Raw genomic sequence first — 23,938 nt, forward strand, 5'->3', positions numbered from 1 at the left:
AACTTCCTACGTTATAAATAAAATTGACTGATTTTTTAAGTAAAATTAAAAATATGTATATTTGTTTAGAAAAGGGCAGACTATTGAGCAGATTCTTTGTGTTGTGATATGCTAAGTATACATAGCTGGTTCTACAGCCGCATTCATGCCCCATCAAGTCGCGACTGCAACATTCATCATACATATTTTGAAAGACACAGAGAGAGAAGGAGAGCGGAGTATTTTCTTAAATTTGAGATCAATATATAAACACTGATTTTAATTAATTATTATAATTTTTGGCTATACTTACACCTACTTGTTAAATTATTATGGTAGAAGACTTTTAAAAATTTTGGAATGCTCATCTTATACTTTATTATAAATATTTAAATATCATATTCATATTTTCAATTTAGGTAACAAATTGTGAAACTGAAGTTTAGTAATATCCGGATAAATAATGTGATATATTAAGGGTTACACTAGATATATAGATTCATATGTATGTTTAACGTTATATATATTCACCAGCCAACATTTCAATTTTCACTTTTTAATCCATACCGCAGTTATACATCCGATTCAGCTTCATTATATCGGTCTTGCTTAAAGCATCACGCTGGCCCATTAAACCTTCCGGTACTTCTTGCAATGGCTCTATAGTATGTTTACCGTTCGCCGAGAAAGCAAGCGGCGAGTAATGCATAATACTACCGTAATCGTATTCTAAACCAAAATCTTCAACTAAATTCTCAGCGTATATGTTAAAATTGTGCTCGAACTCTGGTATAATATTTTCAGTCACTATGCGTACATAATTGTCCCGATTGTGAGTGCTCTGCATATGATAAAAGCCAAGTAGATGCAACAACTCATGTATTATTTTACCGGGGCGATAGCAGCCCGTATTAAATTCAGAATCCTCTATATTTGATGATGAAATGCCTTCCTCAAAACCTACGGTTGAATAACAGCCCTCGCCATTGCCGGTTATATTGACAAAATACGACTGGTCATCGCCCGCTTCTACAAAACGTACGCATGAAACATCTTCCACGGTCTTCATTGCACCTTTTATAAAAATCTTACGATCGTCCTCTAAATAAAAACTTTTCATTAGTGAACCCAAAAACACAAATATACATAAGTTCATTTACCAAAATCATCCGAAAATTTATAGTAGACAATACCGTTGGGCCAATATTGACTAGAATTACTCAAACCATTACGTTGGGACGATCTCAAGACAATGTCACCTTCAAAGAAGCCAGGAGTTAATTCAGGATCTTCTATCGGTGCAGGTACTGGTAACGCCTGACTTGTTCCTATCACCGAAAGCAGCGCCAAACTCAGAAATGTCCTCATTTCTGCTGAGGATTTTTTTGAATAATTATTTTCCGCACTCCAATACAACTAATAAAGTACACTAGACATGAACTAGTACTTATGTGCACGTCCACATTTAGAATGCTTTTTATACAAATTGGACTCTATCGCATGATTAGCTAAGGAAATCAGAACACAACTGTGCTAATTAACTTGGTTTCATATTACATGTGCCATTTGAAGGTATTAAAACATATTTCTCTAACTAACCAAATGGTTATTTTAATTAAGTATTTAATAATTGCAAAACAAACAAGTAAGGAAAGGCTAAGTTCGGGTGCAACCGAACTTTTTATACTCTCGCAATTTATTTAGAGATGTATCTATATTTTCGGTGGAAAATTATCTCTAGGCACAGAGTTCTTCATGTTTGATATCAGGGGCCTTGAAAAGTAATGGTTCGATTTTGACAATTTTTCCACAAGTGATGTCACAGCTCAAATACTGTATTTGTGTAAAGTTTTGGTTCCTTATGAATACATTATAAAGTGAACGAATCAGATGGAATTCAAAATTGAGTTATATGGGAAGTAGACGTAGTTTTGAACCGATTTCGCCCATATTCCACCAGTGTCATCAGGGTGTCGAGAAAATATTATATACCGAATTTCATTGAAATCTGTCGAGTAGTTCTTGAGATATTGTTTTTGACCCATAAGTGGGCCATGCCACGCCCATTTTCCATTTTGTAAAAAAAGTCTCATTGCAGCTTCCTTCTTCCATTTCTTATGTATTTTTGGTGTTTCTGACGTTTCTCGTTAGTGAGTTAACGCACTTTTAGTAATATTCAACATAACCTTTGTATGGGAGGTGGGCGTGGTTATTATCCGATTTTTTTCATTTTTGGACTGTATAAGGGAACAGCTAAAAGAAACGACTGCAGAAAGTTTGGTTTATATAGCTTTATTGGTTTGCAAGTTATATACAAAAAACCTATTTGGGGGCGGGGTTACGCCCACTTTTCCAAAAAAATTACATTCAAATGTGCCTCTCCCTAATGCGATCCTATGTTAAAAATTTTTTTTTTCATAACTTTATTTATGGCTTAGTTATAGCTCTTTAAGTGTTTTTGGTTATCGCCATTTTGTGGGCGTGCCAGTGGTCCGATTCCGCCCATATTCGAACCTAACCTTCTTATGGTGCCAAGGAACACGTGTTCCAAGTTCCATTAAGATATCTCAATTTTTACTTAAGTTACAGCTTGCACGGACGGACAGACGGACGGACGGACAGACAGACATCCGGATTTGAACTTTACTCGTCACCTTGATCACTTTGGTATATATAACCCTATATCTAACTCGTTTAGTTTTGGGTGTTACAAACAACCATTATGTGAACAAAACTATAATACTCTCTTAGCAACTTTTGTTGCGAAAGTATAAAAAGAAGAAACTAATAAGAAGTAAGAAAGCATCGAAACCAACATAATAGTTCTTAATTGGATAGGAAATAAAATGAATTTAACGTCTGGGTTCAAACGTCAGTGTTGCGTGTTGTTGCGGCAGAATGATGAACTTGATGTTTTAAATTTTCCTCAACTGGCGAAGAGAAGAAACCATTAGGTCTTAATTTTAAATTCTCCAGTCAAAAAGAAGAAGAAACAAACTTAGTAGGGTAAGTGAGTTTAATTTGCTTCTGAAAACTGATCATTTGGGTAAAATAGAAGTTTCTGTTCTCTAAGAACAAGGTTTAGTTTTACACTATCCAAAAGATGGAACTTGATATAAGGATTTCCAAGTTCTTCAATAATTGCTTCATAATTATTATAATATATGTATGTATGTATTGACATAATGGTAGGTCACAAGATTTAATCGATTTTAGTGTTTTAAAGTGTTACATATGGTTGAAGATTTTTTTATACTTGGGATAGTCTTTTCGTAATCATCACAAAATAACGAAAACATGCGAAATCATTAAATTAACTTACGTTGACAAAATGAAATCATTCTTATAAACTTGAAAACATTTCTAAAGCCCTTTGGTACTAATTCTTGGAATTCGTATTAATAACATGCAAAAACATAATTTCCGAAAGCAACACATAAGCATACGTATTTACTTCTTCTAATCATTTACAGTTCTTCCGCTGAACCAAGAAATCTTCCGATATTTGTCTTAATATCTCTATAGTGCTTCTGGCATTTACCTAGAATTCCCGTGGTGAATAATGGCCCAGTATTTTTAAGCACTATGCGAACATAATAATTTCGATCGAAGGTGATCTTCATGTGGCAAACTCTAAGTGTGTACGTCAATTCAAGCTTTATGGTACCAGGGCGATAGCTGTCCTCACACAAGAATGTCATTAAATGGTTTCAAATATATTCATGCTCATAGATTAAACTTTATTGTAAATATTTATAGTAATTGTAAATTAACATATTAGACACATCGAAAAAAATGGTAAAATTAAGAGAGATATACATATAATAATATATATAATAAACATTGGTTTCTATCTTATATATATATATATGCGCATATATTAAATGGAACCACTTACACCAACAACAACACAGTTAATTAATGCTTTTTCTTACATTTATACATTTTATTCAATTTGTAAATATCAATTTTACTTAAAGCTTCGCGCTGACCCATTTCACCCTTCTTCACTTTCTTCCGTGGCACTATAGTCTTTTCGCCGTTCTTCGAGAAAGCACGCTTTTTATAATGCATAATACTACCGTAATCGTATTTTGCTTCAAAATCTTCAATATGTTTCCTTCCATATCTTTTAAAATTATGTCGATGGCCTTTTTTAATATTTTTCTTTTTAATATGCACATATTTGTTACGGTTATAAGTGTTCTGCATATGATGGAAACCGAGTGTGTGCATCAATTCGTGCATTATGCTACCCAAACGAAAGCAGCCCTCTTCTACGGGATACGGTTTCAGATTGAACGCTTGAACTTTATTATCATATCCAACATGGGAGAAACAGCCATCCGGGGTGCCTGTTATGTTGATGAAATATGGTTGATTATCGCCGGCCTTTTTGAAGCGAACGCAAGTATCTTCTTCTATAGTTTTCATGGCATGTTTAATAAAATCTATCTGTTTCTTGTCTGCATAAAATGGATAAATATTTAAAGAATTGACTTAAGAAATGAAATAAAGAAAATTGACATATATTTATTTACCAAAAAATCCATCCATAAATTTATAATAGACAATAGCGTCGGGCCAACGGGATCCAGTCCTTACGCCATTACGTGGGGACGCGTCCAACACAATATCACCTTCAAAGTAGCCAGCAGTTAGTTCAGGATCGTCTTCCTGCCGTTCATCTACTGGTAGAGCCCGACTTCCACCAATCACAGAAAGCAGCAAGAAACCCACAAATATCATCTTTCCCGTGATGAATATTTCGAATTTTCGAACTAATATTTTCCGTACTCTAATACTAATGTTCACTATTTGTTGTTATAAAGTACTGAAGTGAATGACCACTTTTAGTTTGCCTTTTATACCAATTGAACGTAATTTTTGCTTTTGTTTTAAAAGTAACTAACTCAATTTTCGTTCAAATATAACTTTTGGTATAAATTGCTAATAATTATGAAATGCATTTTGCTAACTTTATGATCTTTATCATATGTTTTGGAAACGATAAAAATAAAGTCTTACCTAGGTATTGGATGGAACACTTTCTGCATTTCAAAACATTTTTTTACAGTGGTGGTCCTATCGCTATGCTGACCAATGAATTTTTAACAATTTGACATAGACCTTTTTGGAGTTGATTCGTGTAATATCATCAAACAGCTGTTATGATTGGCGTGGATGTTGAATTAGATTTTCCATAAAAAGTTATTGCCTCTAAAATTTTTTCAATGGCTTTTATGACCAGGTGTTCTTAAATTTAATTACACTGGTGAGCAAAATTTTAAATTTTTGTTATTTTGTTGGTAGTTTTTTATACACTCGCAACAAAATTGCTAAAGAGATTATTATAGTTTTGTTCACATAACGGTTGTGTCACCAGTAACAGAGTTAGATATGGGGTTATATATAAATACATGTTCAGAATGTCGAGTGGAGTTGAAATCCGGATGTCCGTCCGTCCGTCTGTCTGTCCGTGCAAGCGATAACTTGAGTAAAAATTGAGATATCTTAATGCAACTTGGAACACAAATTCCTTGGCACACTGAGGAGGTTGGTATTGAAATGGGCGTAATCGGACCATTGCCACGCCAATAAATAAAGTTATGAAAGTAAAATGTGGTAAAAAGGATCGCATTAGCGAGGGCACATTTGGATGTAATTTTTTTAAGTGGGCGTGGCCCCACTCCCAAATAAGGCTTTTGTATATATTTCGCAAAGCTATTTAAACCAAATTTTCTGCAACCACTTTCTTATACAGCCCAGAAATAAAAGAAATCGGATAATAACCACGCCCACCTCCCATACATAGGTTATGTTGAAAATTACTAAAAGTTACTTAACTCATTAACGAAAAACGTCAGAAACACTTAATTTTACCATAGAAATGGCAGAAGGAAGCTGCACTCAGATTTTTTCACAAAATGGAAAATGGGCGTGGCGTCGCCCACTTATGGGTCAAAAACCAATTCGCAGGAACGACTCGACCGATATCGAATATGAAGAACTCATTGCCTTTAGGTAATTTTTCACCAAAAATGTCGACAAATCTCTCAGATATCTTAATTTAAATCACAGGGAATATTTTTGTTCTAATTGTGTGTCTCTGTACCAAAAATGGTTAACATCGGGTCACCTAATTATAGGTTTCTCAAAAATGCGGTGGGCTTTATAAATCGGTTAATATGCGATATACCTTAGCAAAATTAAGGGAGCGTATAGTCTTCGATATATTGTAACTTGGTGGGGTGAAATTAGGGATGCAAACATCGTGAAATGAAACATCGATGGTTCGATGTATCGATGTTTCTTCAAAGCCCATTGAAATCAAAAACATCGGTCATTAAAACATCGATACATCGAAACATCGATGTCTTTTTTAACTTTTTTAACTTATTTTAAATTTATTGTCAAAACTAAGGGATACATAAGCAGAAGCATAAATAAATGAAATGTAGTACGTCTTAAGTTCATCCAGTTTATTTCACTTAGCATTAAATGTCCGTTAAAGTTTTTTCTCAATAAATAACATAATTTCAAAACAACGACATGGAAAGTTTTTTCACTGTCATTTCTTTTCGATTTTACTTCTGCGTGATAGTTGCCCTGGGTTCTGAAAACGGTCGTTTACTCGGCACTGAAGTGGCCACAATGTGTAAATATTAATAAGCCTATTTGTACAACTCCGGAAACACAGTATTCATGTCAACCCAAACTCTATTGGCTACTGATTGGTAGGGGTAACAGCCGAGATACACTTTCCAACCAACCTTCCGTACCTGTAATTGTAGATAAATTTGACAGCTTACATTTCACCTTTTGGTGGACCAAATGTTTATTCTGGTTCCAAATATCAAACGAGTATTCTGTTTCACACTCATCCGAAGATTCCGTTGTATTAGCGCGATTCTTTGAATTTTCTATGAAGCAAAAAAGAAAGTATTTCTTTTAGCCATAGCATCTTTAAAATGCAGTAATTTGAATCTCTGATCTAACGCAGTAGCCTACGCCAGAATTAAATTGTATAAATAAATCATAAAAGTAAACGCAGTATTGTCCAAGCGCACATTCTCTTAACGAATTTTCCGTATTTTACAAAAATCGAATTCCAATGTAATAAAGCGTATCAAAATAGAGGGTTTCGAGTTAATACCCGAAAAAGTGTGAAGGTGTGAAGTCAAATTTTTATATAAAACATCGACATAAAACATCGACATAAAACATCGTTGAAAGTGACATCGATGCATCGATGTTTTAGATTCGAGACATCGATAGCTAACATCGCAGCTTTTTGACGAAAACATCGATGTTTCAAAAACATCGATACATCGTTCGCATCCCTAGCGGTGGTCGGTCGGAATGAATAATTAGCTTTAAATTATTCGAAGAGTTGCGTTCAATATTTTGTTTAAAGCTTCATATATATAAGTTGTGCATTTCAGTAAAATATATCTGTAAGCATTGTGGATTTTGGCCTGATGGTGGTAAAAGGCTACCAATAAGATGATATACCTGGCCCTCTATTTAAAAAATTGGCATAAAATTACCTTCTCTTATTTCTTTGGCGCCAAACGAATTTATTTGAAAAAGGCTATTGTACTTACGGCTGTTGGTTAAGAAATGTCTAGATAGCGAATGATTATTTATCAAACAATTTTTTATTGGCTGTGGTGGTTCTTGAAGGACAAGGACAATTCAAAGATAACTGGATGGGAACCTGTGATAACTCAAAGATAATGTAAAAGATTAGTAGGAACTGTCATGCAAAATGCCACAATTAGTACTGTTAATATTGCAGCAGCATCGAATCAGGACATTATAAAAAGTTAACATAAATACCTGACGCTTGGCAAAAATGGGTCAATATTTCCGAAAATAAAAAAACGACATCCCAGACATTTGCCTTAAATTAGATCCTGGAGCCTATCGTGGGCAGATAATGCTAAATTTTGGTTCCAGAACTTGTTTAGTAAACGCTTTATGCAGTTACCACGTGAAAATAAGAAATATGCAGTTTAGACGCTAAACAGAGTCGGAGGTGACATGATGATTTTTTGGGGAAGTTTTCATTACCTAAGTTTTTAAGTTTGGTACTAATTTAGGGACTCTAAACCATCCGGACATATCTGAATTCACATGACCATGCCATTGTAGTGGTTAGTCGCCCTTTTCCAACTATTGATTACATTTTACAACAGGACAATGCTCCATTTCATGATAGATCTTTACCTACAAAAGTTTTAAATGAAGCAAATCAAGTTGACCTCCGCACAGCCTTGACTAAAACTTTATTGAAAATAGTTGGGGTTTCGTTAAATATCAGAGGACAATTAATATAATAACCGAAAACGCCGAACTTACCGATATTTGGTCTAAATTAAATACGAACCAGATATCAGGATGTTTTTGAGGCTTATTTCTAGCTATTCTAACCAAACTGACTTCATTCGCTCAGGAATAGTGTATCTCGGCTGTTACCCCTACCAATCAGTAGCCAATAGAGTTTGGGTTGACATGAATACTGTGTTTCCGGAGTTGTACAAATAGGCTTATTAATATTTACACATTGTGGCCACTTCAGTGCCGAGTAAACGACCGTTTTCTAAACCTTTCCATGTCGTTGTTTTGAAATTCTGTTATTTATTGAGAAAAAACTTTAACAGACATATAATGCTAAGTGAAATAAAATGTATCAACTTAAGACGTACAACATTTCATTTATTTATGCTTCTGCTTCTGTATCCCTTAGCTTTTCACACTAAATTTAAAATAAGTTTAAAAAGTTCAAAAATACATCGATGTTTCGATGTATCGATGTTTTAATGGCCGATGTTTTTGATTTCAATGGGCTTCGAAGAAACATCGATACATCGAACCCTTGATGTTTCATTTCACGATGTTTGCATCCCTACCCACCGCAGACTGCTCACCAGGGTAGATACAATTCTCCAGCTGTAAACGAGGTAGCTGTTCTCTTGGTTGACGAAAAAAAAGGCCGAATATCCAGTATATTGTCATCGTGATGCCGCATGTGGAGGAGCGCTTTGCTCAATATCAGAAGCAGTAATTTCGCTATAGATAATAGCTGGATTGTCCTTTATTCTCCTCTTTTGTGCAGGACGTTCAATGTTCACATAAATGTTGAGTACTGTCATTCAGTTCAAGCCATCAAATACATTTGTAAATACATAAATAAAGGATCGGATCAAGCTATAATTGGTGTCAGTAACCCAAATGATGAATTGGAAAACTACGTGAATGGCTGCTACATAAGAACTTCTGATGCTGCCTGGCGAATATTGGAATTTACGATCCACGAGCGACATCCTACAGTCTTGCAGTTAGCTGTTCACTAAGAAAATGGCCAAAGGGTGTATTTTACCGCAGAAACGGCTGAACAAGTGGCCCAAAATCCACGTAAAACAACTTTGCTGGCTTTTTTGAGCTATGTAATGAAGATGAATTCGCAAAAACACTTCTAAACCACGAAGTCCCGCAATACTATACGTGGGCCAATAATAAGTTCACAAGAAGGAAGCGTGGTGAGAACGTAGTTGGCCATCCAGGAATAAAAAAAGATGCAGCTTTAGTTAGAGTCTACAGTGTCTATCCTTCTCAATCGGAGTGTTTCTATCTTAGGATGTTGCTACATCACGTACGGGGCCCAACCTCATTCCAGTACTTGAAAACCGTTGACGGAGTTCTCAAAGAAACATATCAAGCTGCTTGCCGTGCTAGAGGTTTGCTAGAAAACGATGACCATTGGGAAAATACTCTCAGAGAAGCTTTGCTTTTTCAATGTTCATAACAACTGAGAGAATTGTTTGTAGTCATACTTTTATTTTGTCAGCCATCGGAACCATTAAAATTATGGGACATTTTCAAAGACGATTTATGTGAAGATATTAGACACAGAATCAGACAGCAAAATCTAAACTTCAGAAAATAATGGAGCAGAGACAATGACTAATCGCTATAAATAATTTGACCGCTTTTGTTAATGAAAACCTGCCAAAATTAGTCCCAGATCAAAGAGATGCTAAGATAGAGATATAAGGAACTCCTCTGCAGCCATAGGCGGGATTACTTTTGTTTTTGCGGGAGATTTCCGACAAACTCTCCCCGTTATTAACAGAGGTACGCGACCAGATATCATGAAGGCATGCTTGAAATCGTCACCCTTATGGGCTTCAATTGAAACATTGATATTACGAACGAATATGAGAGCTCATGTTCATGGAATCACTGATAGCGATTTCCCACAACAACTGCTAAAACTTGGAGAACAAATTTTTCCCACTCCAAATTTAAGCGGTCATTGTGACATTCCTCTTGATGAGTCTCTAGGTCAAATACTCCATAATTTGGAACAGTTAATAGATGATATATACACTGATATCGAGAATTTGCACAAAAAGGACTTTCATTGGCTATGTTCTAGGGCTATAGTATCTCCTAAGAATGATACTGTTAATGAAATAAACAATCTAATAGTTCAAAAAGTCCCCGGTCAAATAAAAACATACAAATCAATCGGCAATGTGACTACTATCGAAAACGCAGTCCCTTCTTATCCACAGGAATTTTTAAATTCTTTGAATCCTTCTGGACTGCCACCACATGAGTTGTCGCTAAAAATCGGAATCCCAATAGTGCTTTTAAGAAATTTAAGCCCTCCGAACATGTGTAACGGGACGAGGCTGCTTATTAAAGAGTTAAAGGACAATTTAATTGTAACAACTATAATTACTGGCCCAGCAGTTGGTCAACTGGCTCATATACCGAGGATACCGATGATCCCGACTGATCTGCCAATCCAATTTAAACGACTTCAATTTCCGGTAAAAACATCTTTCGCATTAACGATTAACAAGTCCCAAGGCCAAAATTTTGAATTAGTAGGATCGCGGGTCGGAGCCCCTGAAAATAAATTTATTTTGTTGCCACAGAATAAAGCAACATCAAATATTGTTTAAATAAAAAATTAAAAAGGTTATACAAGTTAAATAAATTTCCTATACAATGACTTACGATTTTGGAAAAATATCAAAAATTGACAAAATGGCGTAATCCTGAAAAAAAATTTTAGGTAAAACAAGTCAGGAAAGGCTAAGTTCGGATGCAACCGAACATATTATACTCTCGCAATTTATTGATGTAATTTTATAAGGAAAACACAATTCGATCCATATATTCTGCATAAAGTTCAATAGAATAATGAAAATCATCATAAATTGTATAAGGGGACTGAGGTAATTCCAAAACCGATTTCACTCGTTTTCACCACCAAGATACAAAACATCGAAGACTATACGCTCACTTAATTTTATATTACTTATAATTAGGTATATGGGATCTGGAGGAAGTTATGACCCGATTTTAACCATTTTTGTACAGAGACAAACAGTTATAAGAGGGAATGAATTACATTAAAATATCTGAGAGATTTACCTATATATTCGGTGAAAAATTACCCTTAGGCACTGAGTTCTTCATGTTCGATATCAGGGCCCTTGAAAAGTTATGGTCCGATTTTGATACAGTATTTGTGTAAAGTTCTATTTCGCTATCTTCATTGGTTCCTTATGTATACATTATAAAGTGGAGGAATGAGATGGAATTCAAAATTGAGTTATATGGGAAGTAGGAGTAGTTGTGAACCGATATCGCCCATATTCCACCCGTGTCATCAGGGCGTCAAGAAAGTATTATATACGAATTTCATTGAAATCGGTCAAGTAGTTCTTGAGATATGGTTTTTGACCCATAAAACCAACCAAAAAGATCGTAGGTCATTGTATAGTAAATATATTCAATAATACTAAGTTTTTGAAAACGATCGAAAAATGTCGTTTCGAGAAAAATGCGTTGAAGTTTCGACTACAGCGGCGTATTTCTACTAGCGGTTGAAAGTATGAACTATTGAATAAGCAAAAAATAAAACAAGTACGGAAAGGCCAAATTCGGGTGTAACCGAACATTTTATACTCTCGCAATTTATTGATATAGATTTATTAAGACAACAATAGAAAAACGAAAATCATCATATATAGTATATAGCCTGAAGTTATGAACCGATTTAACTCATTTTCATCACCAACATACATTATGTCTAAGATTATATGCTCACTTAATTTTGCTAAGGTATTTCATATATTAACCGATTTATAAGCTGGGCTTAATTTTTGAAAATCCTATAATTAGGTATATGAGAGCTAGAGGAAGTTATGACCCGATTTTAACCATATCGGGTACAAAGACACACTATTAGAATAAAAATATTTCCTCTCAATTTAAGTAAGATATCTGAGGGATTTATCGATATTTTCGGTGAAAAATTACCCAAAGGCACTGAGTTCTTCATTTTCGATATCCGGGGCATTGAAAAGTTATAGTCTGATTTCATTTTTTTCGCAGGTGATGCCACGGATCATATATAGTATTTGGGTAAAGTTTTATTCCGCTAGCTTCATTGGTTCCTTATGTACTTGTGAACCGATTTCATCACGTTTTATCAGGGCGTTAAGAAAATATTATCTACCAAATTTTGTTCGAATCGATCGAGTAGTTCCTGAGATATGGTTTTTGACCCATAAGTGGGCAATGCCACACCCACGCATGTCGGCCTGTAAAATTTAATGTTTCGTTAGTAAGTTAACGCACTTTTAGTAATTTTCAACCTAACCTTTGTATGGGAGGTGGGCGTGGTTATTAACCGATTTCAACTATTTTCATGTTGTGTGGTGGTGTAAGAGAACCGACTGCAAAAAGTTTGGTTTATATCGCTTAATCGGTTTGCGAAATATATTTGGAGGCGGGACCACGCCCACATCCCCAAAAAAATTACATCCAAATATGACCCTAACTAGGGCGATCCTTTGTACCAAGTTTTACTTTTATAACTTTATTTATGGCTTAGTTATGACACTTCATATGTTTTCGGTTTTCGCCATTTTGTGGGCGTGGCAGTGGTCCGATTTTGCCCATTTTCGTAAGCAACCCTCTCACGGTCCCCAGGGACACTTGTACCAAGTTTCGTCAAGATATCTCAATTTTTACTCAAGTTATCCGTTGCACTGACGAACGGACAGACAGACATTTGGATTTTGACTCGTCTCGTCACCCTGATCATTTTGATATATAGTATAACCCTATATTTAACTCGTTTAGTTATATGACTTACAAACAACCGTTATGTGAATAACACTATAAACTCTACTAAAAACGTTTGTTGCGAGAGTATAAAAATCGATTTTTTGAAGGAGTCACAATGATATATACCGTTGAAGTACTCCTTCCCCAACTACCCACATACGTCTTCATCGGAAGGGAGGATCACGTTCTGCTATTAGAATAAAGGAACTATATGGTTGGAACCGAAAAAATTACGGGCATTGCGGTATCTCTAACCTCCCACTGGACAATAGGACTTCAATAGTGGCTTTTAGGTCAGGATATCCACTAAACATTAATGGATAAGAGGTTAAGTAAGAGAGGAGGATATACTATCAATCTATACCGACGACGATCGAAAATGCACTGCATGTGGCAAACTCTGAGTGAGTACATCAATTCATGCATTATGGTACCACGGCGATAGCTGTCCTCTCACAAGAATGTCATTAAATGGTTTCAAATATATTCATGATTAAACTTTATTGTAAATATTTATAGTAATTGTAAATTAACATATTATAAACATCGAAAAAAAGGCGTCAAATTAAGGGAGATATATAGTACATATAATAATATATATAATAAACATTGGTTTCTATCTTATATATATATGCGCATATATTAAATGGAACCACTTACACCAACAACAACACAGTTAATTAATGCTTTTTCTTACATTTATACATTTTATTCAATTTGTAAATATCAATTTCACTTAAAGCTTTGCGCTGACCCATTAGACCCTTCTTCACTTTCTTCAGAGGCTCTATAGTCTTTTCGCCGTTCTTCGAGAAAGCACGTCTCGGATAATGTAAAATACTACCATAATCGTATTCTGCTTCAAAATCCTCAATTAAATCCTTATCATATATTTGAAAATTATGCCGTTCGCTTCGTTCAATATTTTTCTTGTTAATCTGAACATATTCGTCGCGGTTATAAGTGTTCTGCATATGATGGAAACCGAGTGTGTGCATCAATTCGTGCATTATACTGCCGAAACGAAAGCAGCCCTCTTTTATGGGATACGGTTTTAGATTGAATTTTTGAACACGAGCAGTAAATCCAACTTTAGAGAAACATCCAATCTGAGTACCTGTTATGTTGACGAAATATGGTTGATTATCGCCGGCCTCTTTGAAGCGAACACAAGAAGCATTTTCTATAGCTTTCATGGCATCTTTTATAAAATGTATTTGTTCTTTGTCTGCATAAAATGGTAAAATATTTAATTTATTAAGTGAAGAAATTAAATATATCGCCAAATATATATATTGGCATATATTTATTTACCAAAAAATCCATCCATAAATTTATAATAGACAATACCCTTAGGCCAACGTTTATCTGAATTCTTTACGCCATTACGCGGGGACGCGTCCAACACAATATCTCCTTCAAAGAAGCCAGCAGTTAGTTCAGGATCGTCTTCCTGCCGTTCATCTACTGGTAGAGCCCGACTTCCACCAACCACAGAAAGCAGCAAGAAACCCAGAAATAACATCTTTCCCGTGATGAATATTTCGAATTTTCGAACTCTAATACTAATGTTCACTAGTTGTTGTTATAAAGTACTGAAGTGAGTTTAGTTTAGTTTGCCTTTTATACCAATTTTTAAACGTAATTTTTGCTTTTGTTTTAAAAGTAACTAACTCAAGTTTTGTTCAAATATAACTTTTGGTATAAATTGCTGATAATTATGAAATGCATTTTGATAACTTTATGATCTTTATCATATGGAGGATGGGACCATGTGTAGAAGTTCACGTAAGTAAGGAAAGTTTTTGATTGTCATTCACTTGGGAGTGTCCAGAAACGATTCTTCTCCACATGATTCAAGCAGCTCACGACTTCCGGTTTTAGACCAAGTATCCTCTAACATCATCCGTTTGAAGGCGAGCTAAAGCGAGAAGGCGAACCCGCTTCTGCGGCTGTACGTAGGGCTTGGGACCCACCACATAAAAATGGAGTACCAATGAAAAATCGAAAAATAAAGCCTCGGATGAGACGCCCCCTGCAAACGTTTTAAGGATAATGATATAAGGGCATGCACCTGGAATGTCCGGACCTTTAATTAGGAAGGTGCCTCTGCCCAGCTGGTTGATGTCCTCATACGACTAAAGGCTGACATCACCGCCATCCAAGAAGTGCGATGGACGGGACAAGGACGGAAGAAGGTGGGTCCTTCTGACATCTATTACAGCGGCCATATATGTATGTATGTGATTGGCGGTGCAACCGTTTAGCCGGTTATAGCCGAATCGACGATAGTGCGCCACCTCTCTCTCCTTCGCAGTTCGGCGCCAGTTGGAGATCCCAAGTTTAACCAGGTCGCTCTCCACCTGGTCCCTCCAACGGAGTGGAGGCCTTCCCCTTCCTCGGCTTCCTCCGGCGGGTACTGCATCGAACACTTTCAGTGCTGTAGTGTTTTCGTCCATTCGGACAACATGACCTAGCCAGCGTTGCCGCTGTCTTTTTATTCGCTGAACTATGTCAATGTCGTCGTATAACTCGTACAGCTCATCTTTCCATCGTCTGCGGTATTCGCCGTTGCCAATGTTCTGAGGACCATAAATCTTGCGCAAAATTTTCCTCTCGAAAACTCCTAGTGTCGTCTCATCTGATGTTGACATCGTCCAAGCTTCTGCACCGTAAAGCTGGACGGGAATGATAAGCGACTTGTAGAGCTTGATTTTGGTTCGTCGAGAGAGGACTTTACTGTTCAATTGCCTACTCAGTCCAAAGTAGCACCTGTTGGCAAGAGTTATTCTGCGCTGGATTTCGAGGCTGACATTGTTCGTGTTGTTGATGCTGGTTCCCAGGTATACGAAATTATCTACAACAAAGTTATGACTGTCAACAGTGACGTGGGAGCCAAGACGCGAGTACGCCGACTGTTTGCTTGATGACAGGAGATATTTCGTCTTGTCCTCATTCACCTCCAGACCCATTCGCTTCACCTCCTTATCCATGCGGGAAAAAGCAGAACAAACGGCGCGGTTGTTGCTTCCGATGATATCAATATCATCGGCGTACGCCAGGAGCTGTACACTCTTGTAGAAGATTGTACCTTCTCGGTTTAGCTCTGCAGCTCTTATAATTTTTTCCAGCATCAGGTTAAAGAAGTCGCACGATAGTGAGTCACCTTGTCTGAAACCTCGTTTGGTATCGAACGGCTCGGAGAGGTCCTTCCCAATCATGACGGAGCTTTTGGTGTTGCTCAGCGTCAATTTACACAGCCGTATTAGTTTTGCGGGGATACCAAATTCAGACATCGCGGCGTAAAGGCAACTCCTTTTCGTGCTGTCGAAAGCAGCTTTAAAATCGACAAAAAGGTGGTGTGTGTCGATCCTCTTTTCTCGGGTCTTTTCCAAGATTTGGCGCATGGTGAATATCTGGTCAATTGTCGATTTTCCAGGTCTAAAGCCACACTGATAAGGTCAAATCAGTTTGTTGACGGTGGGCTTTAGTCTTTCACACAATACGCTCGATAGAACCTTGTATGCGTTATTTAGGAGGCTGATCCCACGGTAATTGGCGCAGATTGTGGGATCTCCCTTTTTATGGATTGGGCAGAGCACACTGAGATTCCAATCGTCAGGCATGCTTTCTTCCGACCATATTCTGCAAAGAAGCTGATGCATGCACCTTATCAGTTCTTCGCCGCCGTATTTGAATAGTTCTGCCGGTAATCTATCGGCCCCCGCTGCTTTGTTGTTCTTCAAGCGGGTAATTGCTATTCGAATTTCTTCCTGGTCGGGTAATGGAACATCTGTTCCATCGCCATCGATTGGGGGATCGGGTTCGCCATCTCCTGCTGTTGTACTCTCACTGCCATTCAGCAGGTCGGAGAAGTGTTCCCTCCATAATCCCAGTATGCCCTGGACATCGGTTACCAGATTACCACCTTGGTCTCTACATGAGGATGCTCCGGTCTTGAAACCTTCGTTAAGTCGCTTCATTTTTTCATAAAATTTTCGAGCATTCCCTCTGTCTGCCAGCTTCTCAAGCTCTTCGTACTCACGCATTTCGGCCTCTTTCTTTTTTTGTCTGCAAATGCGTCTCGCTTCCCTCTTCAGCTCTCGGTATCTATCCCATCCCGCACGTGTTGTGGTCGTTTGCAATGTTGCGAGGTAGGCAGTCTGTTTTCTCTCCGCTGCGAGACGGCACTCCTCATCGTACCACCTTGTTTTTTGTCGTTGCCGAAAACCAATTGTTTCGGCTGCAGTGGTACGCAGTGAGTTTGAGATGCCGTTCCACAGTTCCCTTATACCGAGATGCTGATGAGTGCTCTCAGAGAGCAGGAGTGCAAGTCGAGTAGAGTATTTCGTGGCTGTCTGTTGCGATTGCAGCTTTTCGACGTCGAACCTTCCTTGTGTTTGTTGACGGGCATTCTTTGCTGCACAGAGGCGGGTGCGTATCTTCGCTGCGACCAGATAATGGTCCGAGTCTATATTTGGTCCTCGGAGCGTACGCACGTCTAAAACACAGGAGACATGTCTTCCGTCTATCACAACGTGATCGATTTGGTTCCGCGTGTTTCGATCAGGAGACAGCCAAGTAGCTTGATGTATTTTCTTATGCTGGAATCTGGTACTACAGACGACCATATTTCGGGCCCCAGCGAAGTCGATCAGCCTCAGGCCGTTTGGCGATGTTTCGTCATGGAGGCTGAACTTTCCGACTGTTGTGCCAAAGACACCTTCTTTACCCACCCTGGCGTTAAAATCACCAAGCACGACTTTTACATCGTGGCGGGGGCAGCGCTCATAGGTGCGTTCTAGGCGCTCATAGAAAGCATCTTTGGTCACATCGTCCTTCTCTTCCGTTGGGGCGTGGGCGCAAATCAGCGATATGTTGAAGAACCTCGCTTTGATGCGGATTGTGGCTAGACGTTCATCCACCGGGGTGAATGCCAGGACTCTGCGACGGAGTCTCTCTCCCACCACAAATCCAACACCAAATTTGCGCTCCTTTATATGGCCGCTGTAGTAGATGTCACAAGAACCTACCTTCTTCCGTCCTTGTCCCGTCCATCGCACTTCTTGGATGGCGGTGATGTCAGCCTTAAGTCGTATGAGGACATCAACCAGCTGGGCAGAGGCACCTTCCCAATTAAGGGTCCGGACATTCCAGGTGCATGCCCTTATATCATTATCCTTAAAACGTTTGCAGGGGTCGTCATCAAAAGGGGGGTGTCTCATCCGAGGCTTTCGTAGATTTTTCATTGGGGGGTGTTTTTATGTGGTGGGTCCCAAACCCTACGCACAACCGCATAAGCGGGCTTCGCCTTCTCACTTTAGCTCGCCTTCAAACGGATGTCTGTTGGCTACCCAGAGGATACTTGGTCTAAAACCGGAAGTCGTGAGCTGCTTGAACCATGTGGAGAAGAATCGTTTCTGGCCACTCCCAAGTGAGTGACAATCAAAAACTTTCCTCACTTGCGTGAACTTCTACACATGATCCCATCCCCCTCAAAACTAATACGGCTGTGTAAGTTGACGTTGAGCAACAACAAAAGCTCCGTCATGATTGGGAAGGACCTCTCCGAGCCGTTCGATACCAAACGAGGTTTCAGACAAGGTGACTCACTATCGTGCAACTTTTCGTGTTGGAAAAAATAATACGAGCAGCAGAGCTAAGTAGAGAAGGTACAATCTTCTATAAGAGTGTACAGCTGCTGGCGTACGCCGATGATATTGATATCATCGGAAGCAACAACCGCGCCGTTTGTTCTACTTTTTCCCGCATGGTTAAGGAGGCGAAACAAATGGGTCTGGGGTGAATGAGGACAAGACGAAATACCTCCTGTCATCAAACAAACAGTCGGCGCACTCGCGTCTTGGCTCCCACGTCACTGTTGACAGTCATAACTTTGTTGTAGATAATTTCGTATACCTGGGAACCAGCATCAACAACACGAACAATGTCAGCCTCGAAATCCAGCGCAGAATAACTCTTGCCAACAGGTGCTACTTTGGACTGAGTAGGCAATTGAACAGTAAAGTCCTCTCTCGACGAACCAAAATCAAGCTCTACAAGTCGCTTATCATTCCCGTCCAGCTTTACGGTGCAGAAGCTTGGACGATGTCAACATCAGATGAGACGACACTAGGAGTTTTCGAGAGGAAAATTTTGCGCAAGATTTATGGACCTCAGAACATTGGCAACGGCGAATACCGCAGACGATGGAACGATGAGCTGTACGAGTTATACGACGACATTGACATAGTTCAGCGAATAAAAAGACAGCGGCTACGCTGGCTAGGTCATGTTGTCCGAATGGACGAAAACACTCCAGCCCTGAAAGTGTTCGATGTAGTACCCGCCGGAGGAAGCTGGGAAGGGGAAGGCCTCCACTCCCCTGGAGGAACCAGGTGGAGAGCGACCTGGTTACACTTAGAATCTCCAACTGGCGCCGAACTGCGAAGCAAAGAGAGGAGTGGCGCGCTCTCATCGATTCGGCTATAACCGGCTAAACGGTTGAACGCCAATCACATACATACATGATCTTTATCATATGTTTTGGAAACGATAAAAGTAACGTTTTACCTTTCTGCATTTCAAAACATTTTTTACAGTGGTGGTCCTATCGCTAGATTTTCTCTCCATATATTTCATAGTAACCAATGAATTTTTAACAATTTGACATTGACCCTTTTTGGAGATAATTCGTGTAATATCATCAAACAGCTGTTAAGATTGGCGTGGGTGTTGAATTAGATTTTCCATAAAAAGTTATTGCCTCTAATATTTTTAATGTCTTTTATGACCAAGTGTTCATAGATTTAATTATTAGAACTAATGTAAGGGGCTGTAATAAGATGTTGCCATGTTTCTGGATATGTAGGTATAGATGCAGAGCAATAATCAAACTCCAACCCTTGTATCCTCGTCCCGTACCCTAGAAACGTGATCAGTCCTTGTGCTAGATGCTGTAACAGTGGGTACGGAGCCTTTGGTTTAAGCGAGGCCAATAGAATTGGATGCATATATTTTTGAAGTTATACTTCTTATACGACTTCGGAAAAGGTTGCGATAATTGTTTAACGCGTTAAAAGTAGTATTGCGTTGAACAATTAACGCGAGAGAGAGAGAGAGAGAGTGAATGAGAGTAAAGCAGAGAACTTAAAGCACTTTCCATGCTTATGCTATTTGAGCAATTCTTGTTTTTGTAGAACAATGTTTCAATTTTTGGTTGGTGACATATTCGCATGTGTACGCACATGTATGATTGTATGCTTGCGCATTATTTTTCTTTTGTTTCTGTTTCAATTCTCAACTATTTTGTGTGACTCTTGGTTGAAATACTCTGCGTTGGCCGTTGAAAAGTTAAGACTATACTTCACAGGATCATTTCTGTAGTCAGCCTTCATTTACTTTCTTTGCAAATCGAACGTATTAGCACCCGCGATGAGGAGGTTTATGTACTTCATTTCTAATTTTGTCTTGTGGCATATTAGAAATGATGTTTATTCGATGATCGGTCGGTTACAACGGATAAAACGACTTCTGAGTGGTGATATTAATGAATCAATTTCAAGGTTTTATACGTACAGTAGGGCAATTCGCAATCTGGTGCAAATGGTCTTGCATATTTGCAATTGCAAATTCGCTGTATATTTTGTTAGTGTAAAAGCAACAATATGCCTCAATATGTGAACTGCAGGTTCGCAAGCTTTTTTTGTAAATTTCTCATTGCCAGAAGCTGAACCACTACTGGCATTCCTCAGAGAGAAATTTTCATTGGAAATGATCAATGGAAGAAATGATCCTACGACAAAAGGAGGTACGACTACTGATGCGATATTCGCGAGAAATATAGATAAAATAGATGACATTAATAGATGAAGACATTTCATATCGTATTTTAGCTATCATAATCCAATTGTAAATATTATAGATATCATGAGACAGACATGTAGCACCTATCATAGTATGCTTCAATTGAGTATAGCGAACAACCGGTACTCAGCTAATGGATATAAACATGGTACAATACTACATGTGTGTCACTATGCTGGTATATGATTTCTTGAGCTTTTATTGTAGTACACATCCATATGTCTGTCTTAGGCATAAACGATTTCGTTTTTATTTCAAACACTACCAGTTTGGTGTTTGCCGACGAAGCAATCAAGTACCGTGGAGGTAAAAATTAGTACAAGGAACAGTCTTACAAATCAGAAAAAATGATGATCGAATTTCTTTGGCATCCACCGTAATTTTTGAACCTGGTCTCAACGATTTTTTAAAGTACGCAGGCTTCAAGATGGAATGTTCTCAGATTCAATAAGATGTCGTTGGAAAAAAGTTTATGAACCGTTTAACACTGAGGCAGACCATCGAATAATTGGAACATCAATATATCGAACAAGTTATCGCACAGCAATTTTCTCATCATCATGTAAGTAAGTAAGGATTTTTAATTACTATCACTTGTTGTTGTTTTTGTCTTCTCTTTCATTTCATACGCTTAATGAGCTTACACGGACAACTTAATCAGCGAATGAGAATTCTTCTCTTTTTTATGTTCTTTTGAGAGCAGCGCCACCCAATTGTTTCATACGTGGGATTCGTAATTCGCTTAACACAATATGGGAGAACCTTATCTTGAAACTATGTGAAATCTACTGAGAGCGCTTGATAATAAAAATTGTTAACTTCACAGAGTGGATAAATCAATTTCAACTATTTCCTTACCTTTCTTATAGAGCTTCAAAATAGAGAATCGTAAAGATAATCTTAAATATATACACCTCAAAGATAAATACGTCGAGAAGAACCTTATGAGTTTCCAAGAGAGAGCTGAAATACATATACACAATGATATTGTAGAGAAACAGAACGTTCGACAGATAATTTCACGTTTTCGGGCGGTCAAAAATAGGGAACCAGGAAATGGACCACCCTTTATAATGTTTGCTCAAATAGTTGTTTATTATCTTTATCTATATCGTTTATGGGGGATGAGGTCATATGTAGAAGTTCACGCAAGTGAGGCAAGTTTCTGATTGCCATTCACTTGGGAGTGGCCAGGAACGATTCTTTTACATATGACTCAAGCAGCTCACGACTTCCGGTTTTAGACCAAGTATCCCCTGGGTAGCTAACAGACATCCGTTTGGAAGCGAGCTAAAGTGAGAAGGCGAAGCCCGCTTCTGCGGTTGTGCGTAGGGCTTGGGACCCACCACATAAAAAAATCTTCCCAATGAAAACAAACACAGAGCCTCGGATGAGACACCGTTCTTTTGATGACGACCCCTGCAAACGTTTTAAGGATAATGCTTTAAGGGCATGCACCTGGAATGTCCGGACCCTTAATTGGAAAGGTGCCTCTGCCCAGCTGGTTGATGTCCTCATACAACTAAAGGCTGACATCACCGCCATCCAAGAAGTGCGATGGACGGGACAAGGACAGAAGAAGGTGGGTCCTTGTGACATCTACTACAGCGGTCATATAAAGGAGCGCAAATTTGGTGTTGGATTTGTGGTGGGAGAGAGACTACGACGCCGAGTCCTGACATTCACCCCGGTGGATGAACGTCTTGCCACAATCCGCATCAAAGCGAGGTTCTTCAACATATCGCTGATTTGCGCCCACGCCCCAACGGAAGAGAAGGACGATGTGGCCAAAGATGCTTTCTATGAGCGCCTAGAATGCACCTATGAGCGCTGCCCCCGCCACGATGTCAAAATCGTGCTTGGCGATTTTACCGCCAGGGTGGGTAAAGAAGGTGTCTTTGGCACAACAGTCGGAAAATTCAGCCTCCATGACGAAACATCGCCAAACGGCCTGAGGCTAATCCACTTCGCTGGGGCCCGAAATATGGTTGTCTGTAGTACCAGATTCCAGCATAAGAAAATACATCAAGCAACGTGGCTGTCCCCTGATCGAAACACGCGCAATCAAATCGATCACGTTGTGATAGACGGAAGACATGTCTCCAGTGTTTTAGACGTGCGTACACTCCGAGGACCAAACACTGACTCGGACCATTATCTAGTAGCAGCAAAGAACGCCCGTCAACAAACACAAGTAAGGTTCGACGTCGAAAAGCTGCAATCACAACCGACAGCCGAACGATTTTCTACTCGACTTGCACTCCTGCTCTCTGAGAGCACTCTTCAGCATCTCGATATAAGGGAGCTGTGGAACGGCATCTCAAACTCATTGCATACCGCTGCAGCCGAAACAATTGGTCTCCGGCAACGCCAAAAAACCAGTTGGTACGATGAGAATTGTCGTTCCGCAGTGGAGAGAAAAAAGACTGCATACCTCGCAACGTTGCGATCGACCACAACACGTTCGGGGTGGGATAGATATCGAAAACTGAAGAGGGAAGCGAGACGGATTTGCAGACGTAAAAAGAAAGAGGCCGAAATGCGTGAGTATGAAAAGCTTGAAAAGCTGGCCGACATGGGTAATGCTCGAAAATTTTATGAAAAGGTGAGGCGATTTACAGAAGGTTTCAAGACCGGAGCATTATCATGTAGGGACCGAGGAGGTAATCTGGTAACGGATGTCCAGAGGACACTGGGGTTATGGAGGGAACACTTCTCCGACCTGCTCAATGGCTGTGAAAATACAACACCAGGAACCAGGAGCGAACCCGATTCCCCAATCGATGACGATGGAATAGATGTTCCATTACCCGACCATGAAGAAATTCGAATAGCAATTACCCGCTTGAAGAACAACAAAGCGGCAGGGGCCGATAGATTACCGGCCGAGCTATTCAAATACGGCGGCGAAGAACTGATAAGGTGCATGCATCAG

General features: G+C 38.9%; 3 protein-coding genes and 1 pseudogene across 3 annotated transcripts; 1 reads left to right on the forward strand and 3 right to left on the reverse strand.

Moving 5' to 3' along the window:
- Positions 1-485: 485 nt before the first annotated feature.
- LOC105219461 (seminal metalloprotease 1) lies at positions 486-1,441 on the reverse strand. The gene is made up of 2 exons (XM_011195611.3): positions 1,140-1,441; positions 486-1,080 (listed from the first exon to the last, which is right to left on the reverse strand). The coding sequence occupies exons 1-2, from the start codon at positions 1,345-1,347 to the stop codon at positions 536-538; spliced, it is 753 nt and encodes a 250-aa protein (XP_011193913.1). The 5' UTR covers positions 1,348-1,441; the 3' UTR covers positions 486-535.
- Positions 1,442-3,834: 2,393 nt separating this feature from the next.
- LOC105219462 (seminal metalloprotease 1-like) lies at positions 3,835-4,825 on the reverse strand. Its single transcript, XM_011195612.3, has 2 exons — positions 4,521-4,825; positions 3,835-4,445 (listed from the first exon to the last, which is right to left on the reverse strand). Exons 1-2 carry the CDS (start codon positions 4,726-4,728, stop codon positions 3,898-3,900), a joined length of 756 nt encoding a protein of 251 aa, XP_011193914.2. The 5' UTR covers positions 4,729-4,825; the 3' UTR covers positions 3,835-3,897.
- Positions 4,826-13,663: 8,838 nt separating this feature from the next.
- LOC128920305 (seminal metalloprotease 1-like) lies at positions 13,664-14,736 on the reverse strand. The gene is made up of 2 exons (XM_054227378.1): positions 14,452-14,736; positions 13,664-14,365 (listed from the first exon to the last, which is right to left on the reverse strand). The coding sequence occupies exons 1-2, from the start codon at positions 14,660-14,662 to the stop codon at positions 13,818-13,820; spliced, it is 759 nt and encodes a 252-aa protein (XP_054083353.1). The 5' UTR covers positions 14,663-14,736; the 3' UTR covers positions 13,664-13,817.
- Positions 14,737-20,492: 5,756 nt separating this feature from the next.
- On the forward strand, positions 20,493-20,679 carry LOC128920805 (small nucleolar RNA U3; annotated as a pseudogene).
- The last annotated feature ends 3,259 nt before the right edge of the window (positions 20,680-23,938 follow it).

This window comes from Zeugodacus cucurbitae, chromosome 3, assembly GCF_028554725.1.
Source record: "Zeugodacus cucurbitae isolate PBARC_wt_2022May chromosome 3, idZeuCucr1.2, whole genome shotgun sequence".
Classification (NCBI taxonomy): domain Eukaryota; kingdom Metazoa; phylum Arthropoda; class Insecta; order Diptera; family Tephritidae; genus Zeugodacus; species Zeugodacus cucurbitae.